The sequence below is a fragment of the Phodopus roborovskii genome, unplaced genomic scaffold, assembly GCF_943737965.1.
Source record: "Phodopus roborovskii unplaced genomic scaffold, PHOROB, whole genome shotgun sequence".
NCBI lineage: Eukaryota > Metazoa > Chordata > Mammalia > Rodentia > Cricetidae > Phodopus > Phodopus roborovskii.
Window position 1 is genome coordinate 3,996,635 of NW_026126638.1, and position 6,574 is coordinate 4,003,208.

Below are 6,574 nucleotides of genomic sequence, written 5' to 3' on the forward strand. Positions count from 1 at the left end.
GACTGGGGTGGGGGGTGAGGGTGTGGGGGGTGAGGGTGGTCTTCCTTACTCCTTACCACCAGTTACCTCAATGCCACTTCCAACTCTGATCTAGCCCAAACCAGAGGGAATGTTCCTCATGCAAGGCCTCATGCATAAAACCGGAGGAGGGGACACAGCAGAAGGCTGACCAACAAAATCCAGAGCCCCCAAGCCACAAGGGGAATGTGGTGAGTTGCCAAACCAGAGAGTGCAGAGACAAATATCAAAGCCAGGGAGCACAGCCAGGAATCCCAGACCAGAGAGATGAAGAGAAAGAGCAAGTGGGCAGATCACAGCTGGGAGGGGCCGGGGCCGGCTTTGAACAGGCATTCGAGGCTTGCTTTAATGTGATTCCAGAGCCAAGCTGGGGTGGGAGAGTCAAGGTCACAGGGGCCATGCAGAACTGGACAGAATGGGGCTTTCTTAGAACAGAACCTGGGGAGATAGCATGTAGGAGCAAGAGGCACATGGCCTGGCTTCCACACTCTGCCTTAATGAAATCTCACCATTGCAGGCTGTTAGGACAGTGAGCACCCGGCTGAGCAGCTTCAAGCCAGGGCTCAGTCTCGGCACCTTCACCTAAGAGTTGGAATACACCAGTTTCCTTATCAGGATTCAGGCTAGGTTTTGAGAAAGGAATTGGGGGAAAGTCAGCAAAATAGTCACTGAAGAGCAAAGAGAGGATCCAGCCAGACTTCCAAGGTCCCATCTTGTCCTCTGAGGAGGGAGGACTGAGCAGAGAAGCAGATCCCTTTGATACCAAGAAAACATTTACACGGTCACAAGACACTCAGCAGACTTGGGCTAAGCATCTGATGATTCCTGATTACTTCTAAAACAGGCTTGTGAGCCGGCCAGCTGGCAAACACATTTCCCTCCAATCACCGTCCGCTGTTCCCTTACTCTCCACAGCCTCCTGTGCCCACATCAACAGATTTACTTTACCCACAAGGTGACTGCTGTGCCAAAACAAAACAACAGCAAAAAAAGCTTTCTTTGCTATTTTTCCATTTCTTGGGGTTGGAGCCGAGCACCTCACATGTTAGCCAGTCTGCGACTGATCTACCCCTTGCCCCAAAATTGTTTCCTTCTAGTTCCAGGCATCTGGGCTCTCCGGGGTGGGCTCTCCACTCTCACACCCAGCTGCAAGCAGACCCTGAGTCTTCATGGCAACCCCCCCTCTCCTCCCCCACCCTGTATGCATGAACGCTGGCTGTGGGGTGAGGTCAGTGAGGCAAAGTTTCAGCTTGCTCACCGGGTGTTAGTTACTGACTTGGAGTCGCTGTTCACCCATGAAAGGAATGTCTGCAGTGTTTTAATGCAGCTGTGGACCTCAAGCAAGAAAGTGTATCTGGAAGAGCTTCGTAAGTCAGAAGAGCCAAGTGTGGTATCGTGTGCCTGATACCAGCACTCAGGAGGATGCTGAGGAAGCACTGGGCTGCCCTGGGCTACCCAAGACCCTGTTTCAACAAGCAAAGCATTACTGTTGATTACAGTTTCTTATGCCCTAACCATTGTGCCTTCACATTTGTTATCAGATTAGAATTGTTTGGTTTCTAATTATAAAAATCAACCTAAACACCCCACTGGCTGCTCTGAAAAGCCATCTTTGCATTGTTCCCGGGACCTGCTCCGCGCTTGCTGCGCCACCTTCGCGGCACACCTGCCTCCTCCTCCTCCTCTTCCTCTTCCTCTTCTCCCTCCTCCTCCTCCGTGGCGGACTCTGGCAGCTTTCTCACCAGCGTCCTCAAACTCCCATTTCTCTCCTCCCTGGCTGCAGCGGATCACTGGCGTGCCCCACCATGTCAGATGCAGCCGCGGACACCAGCTCCAAGATCACCACCAAGGGCTTGAAGGAGAAGGAAGTTGTGGAGGAGACAGAGAACGGCAGGGACGCACCTGCCAATGGGAATGCTAATGAGGAAAATGGGGAGCAGGAGGCAGACAATGAGGTAGATGAAGAAGAGGAAGAAGGTGGGGAGGAAGAGGATGGAGATGGAGATGAGGAAGCTGAGGCTCGTACGGGAAAGTGGGTAGCTGAAGATGATGAGGATGATGACATTGACACCAAGAAGAAGACTGATGAGGATTTTAGACAGCAGAAAGGAAAAGCTTCCCGTCTCAGAATTTAAACGTGGTCACCTTCGAATAGAGGAGCAGGCCCCGCCCATCCATAGCGGGCAATGCCACCCACAGATGACATGCGCTCTTCGCCACCCCACCAAAACCACAGCATGACTTTGCAACAGGGGAGGAAAGAAACCCAAAACTTCCAAGGCCCTGCTTTTTTTCTTTAAAATACTTTAAAAGGAAAATTGGTTTGTATTTTTTATTTACATTTTATACTTTTGAACATATTGTTAGGGGGTCAGCCATTTTTAATAACAGGTGACCAAGCCAGCCTTCAGAGCGATCTCTGTCCTACTTACTGACCTTACTTGTGATGTGACCATGTTCATTATAATCTCAAAAGGAGAAAAAAAACCTTATAAAAAAACAACACACAAAAAAAATCTTATTCCTAGCATTCCAGTAGCTTTTTTGTTTGTGTATATACCTAGCTGTACGATAAGTAGTTGGTTTGTATGAGATGGTTAAAAGGGCCAAAGATAAAAGGTTTCTTTTTTTTTTTCCTTCTTTTTTTGTCTATGAAGTTGCTGTTTTATTTTATTTATTTATTTATTTATTTATTGGCCTGTTTGATGTATGTGTGAAACAATGTCCAACAATAAACCAGAATTTTATTTTGCTAAGTTCTAAAAAAAAAAAATCAACCTAAACTATAAATGATTGAAATAACTCATTTCTCTCTCATATGAACTCTATTCAGAGCTGTGATAAGATTCCATGTTATCAAGGATCCAAGATCTTTTTATTTTATCTATTTGCTTTAACCATGGGGAGCCTCCATTCCTAACATTGCCTTAGTCCAAAATAGCTACACAAAATCCAGCCACAGACTGAAGAGATCAGAGAGTAAGGACTGACACTGAGCCTGATGACTTGACTTTGATCCCCAGGACCCACATAGATGGAGAGAACCCATTCCCGAAAAGTCCTCTGGCTTCCACAGATACCATGGGCTGATACCATTATACAACATCCCAGTCAACTCCTTAGAAAGAATGAAGGCCACACCCTTTCCCTTTCCAGTCACCCCTGGAAATTCTGTGGCTGCTTATCTTCATTGGCCAAACAGTCACATTCAGCTACAATGAAGGCTGGGGAATGTGATTTTATTCTGAGTGACCACTAACCACGGTGTCTAGATTAAAAAAAAAAACGGAGGGGTCTAGTGTACCAGGCATTTTGTTTTAGGCCACCGACCAGCTCCCAAATCATAACACAGAGACATCTTATCAGTTAGTAAATGACTGGCCTAGCTTAGGATTGTCTCTGGCTAGCTCTTTTAAATTGACCTGCTGTTTATCTCTTTTGTCCTGGGGCTTTTTAGTTTTATCTCCTTCGATATCTCTTCTTTCACTGCTACTTGTGTCTGCTGGAGGCTACCTGGTTTCTTGCCTCAGGCGTGTTCCTCTCTTCTTCTTTCATTCCCCTTCAGCCTAGATTTCTCCTCCTCCTCATTTACTCTGCCCGCCATCCCTGCCAACCTTTCTCTGCCTAGCTATTCGCCATCCAGCTCTTTATTAGACCAATCAAGTGCCTGAGGGAGGCAAGATGAACAAATTGCAGCACATCTTTACATAGTTAAATACACATCCTACCATAGATAAACAAACATACCATAAACAAATATAACACATCTTTGCCCAGTTAAATAATATTCTACAACAATCTAGTCTCTGTCATAAGTGGTCATGTCTCCATCCTCATCCCCCTGTGAGTAGCAGCTTGCTTGCCCTGACCCCAAAACATTTCCTTTACTACGAGAGCAAACCACACTCCTGCTCCTCCTGTCTGTCAATACGCCGCATCTCAGCACAGGGCTGGCCACAGCTTCCCTTCTCAGCCCCGACTCTCCCCTCAGTAACGACTCAACTCCTGACTCCACTGAGAGTCTGGTGTCCTTCCTGAGCCTGGCCCAGGGAGGACGGTGCCCCCTGAAAGGCAGGTGCTGGCACCCAGGCAAGGCCTCCTGGCCCCCTGCTCAGGACAAGGAGCAAAGGGAGAGGGTGCAGCAGGCACAAGTGGGGCTTCCGCAGCAGCCCTCTCTGAACCCCAGACTAGTCCAGTTTAGCACAGCGCAGTGGTTTTGGGGATTCGGTGCTCGGCAGTGTTGGGAAATGAGTACGAGTACTCGGAGTCTTTAGCATGATGCAATGGGACTTCTGGAGAAAAAAAAAAGATTAAAGATGGGACAGGATGTGTAGAAGGGAAGTGAGTATTGGACAGTTCTTCAGAAATTGGGAGTGGAATTTGTGTTGATTAAAATCAAAATATATTCCATATATGGATGAAATTGTCAAATGATTTTTTAAAAGGCGATTACTGCTAATAAATGTGCAGACATTGTATTTCATACTTTATGGGAGAACTGGAGCCCCTATTGGGCACAGGACATGAAGTATACTCTTTTAATGTCATCCATCTCATTCTTGTGACATAAATGCCAGTCATATAGTGTTTTCCCATGGAGGAAGGGCCCCTACACAGGATGGAAAGTGCTGGAGAGCAGTATCCTAGTGTTCAGGGATTGCTGCTGCTGGGCAAAAGGGGTTATCAGCCATGCCATTCTGATTTCTGGTCATAAGCTGGTCCTGGGCAGCTTGCTGATCAGAAAGGCATTTTCTTGTGCCAAAGGCTAAATTCAAGCTCCTGGGATACTAAGCAAGTGTTCACACCCTGCCTCAGGCCCTGCCTGAATCCATTACCCTTTCCTCAGACCTCTCTTCAAATACAATGATTCCTCAATCCATTTCTGTCCATTAAGTGCACAGGCTGTGCTTCTAAAAGCACAGTAGTCACAGAATATGAACAAAGAGCCCCCTGCTGGAGGCTCAATGGAGAGACGATCAAAGAGTGCAGAGCCTGGGTAGTTTCTAATGCCCTTGTTCTTGGCTAGCACAGTGATGCGGAATGGAACTCTGCCTCTGGTGCAGAGGCAGCTTTGACTGACAGGTACTCTGTAGTGTTTAAGGAATGTTGACCATATACTGTACCCCACCAGTAACACTGTAACATGTCAGCATAGGACTTCTGGTGCTGGCGGGCCTTATTCACATGCCCCCATCTAGTGTGTGCCTCCCTGGTGTGCACCTGTCCCTTGTGTACCTGCTCTGAAACATGCCAGCTGCTGGTGTCTGTCTCGTCTATTGACAAGTGCAGAGTTCTGTCATTCCTGTAGAAAGAAATAAGCACAGAGGCTTTTGTTTGTAAAAGACTTTACTGAAAATTGGTGAGATGACACGGGCTCACATAGCAAAAATAATGCAATGTTACAGCAGACATGGGGGGGGCTTGGTCAGTTCTACCACCTGAGCTCCAACTGTGTAGGAAGGCCACTCCCCATTCTTAGCAGGTTAAACAAATTGCAAAACTTCTTTGGGGACTATTGTCCTCTCACACTCAGTGCCTCCTCCTGATTTTGAGGGCATCTCCATCTACTTCTTGCCTCTAGGATCCAACATGAAGTTCTGTTCCCTCACCTTTCCAACATGATTCTGCCTGGTTATTAATTGGCTGGGCCTCGGCAGTATCCCCCAGAGCAACCTTGATGTCATCCCTACCTACTCCACTTCCCACAGTTGACGGATCACCTCCTCTTCCTTCCTCCATCCAATGGAAGCTTCAGGGATTATTGTCCATCTTACTCATTGACATGTTCTCAGTATCTGACACACCTCAGAAGTTAAATATGCATTATCAAAGCAATTTATCTGAGCTTTCCCGGCCTCACTTTCTTCATCTTTAAAAAGGACCACCAGCTTTGCTGGAGTCCTAACTTCTTGAAAGCTGAGGCAGGTTCACAGGAGCCCAGAAGTTTGAGATCAGCACTGGCAAGAAAGTGAGACCCCATCAATGACACTGTCAAGATCATGGAGATGTCCTAGTCAGGTCTATGTAATGTGAGCTCTCTTGCCATGGGTTCAAAGTCAGGCATGACCAAACCATGGCACAGGACAAGGTAACCACTAGTGGCCTCTTGGGAAATTAGCCATAGGTGGCCAATAGGAAGCAGAAAGGACATTACTATTCATAGGACCATGAATGCTAATGCCAAATGCAGGAGGTTATGGGCATTGGTGAATTGGTGAGTGGGGAGAAACAGGCAGGACAGCAGAAAGTCCCCACCCCACTGGTCCCGGCAGCACTACACCGGCAGAGAAGCAACTCAGGCTGCTTTCTTCTATGGTGACTCTTTGGATAACAGGCCTCTAAGTAAGCAGAGCTCTGTGAGGCCACTGAGGTCAGGTGACAGAGGGGAAGCTTGTGGCCAACACTAGGACCCAACATCGTTATCAACCTACCTCTTGTGCTGATAGGAAAGGGTTGTTTCCGCCATTTTTCCATGGCCAAGAGGCTGCCTCCTGCTACCCTCCAGTAGCCTGTATGAGGTGCCCAGGGATGGCAGGCCACAATGAAGGGTTGGGAA

At 47.5% G+C, this 6,574-nt stretch overlaps 1 protein-coding gene across 1 annotated transcript; it reads left to right on the plus strand.

Annotated features, from left to right (window-relative positions):
- Positions 1-1,823: 1,823 nt before the first annotated feature.
- LOC127212880 (prothymosin alpha-like) lies at positions 1,824-2,153 on the plus strand. The gene has a single exon (XM_051173075.1). The coding sequence runs from the start codon at positions 1,824-1,826 to the stop codon at positions 2,151-2,153; it is 330 nt and encodes a 109-aa protein (XP_051029032.1).
- Positions 2,154-6,574: the final 4,421 nt, after the last annotated feature.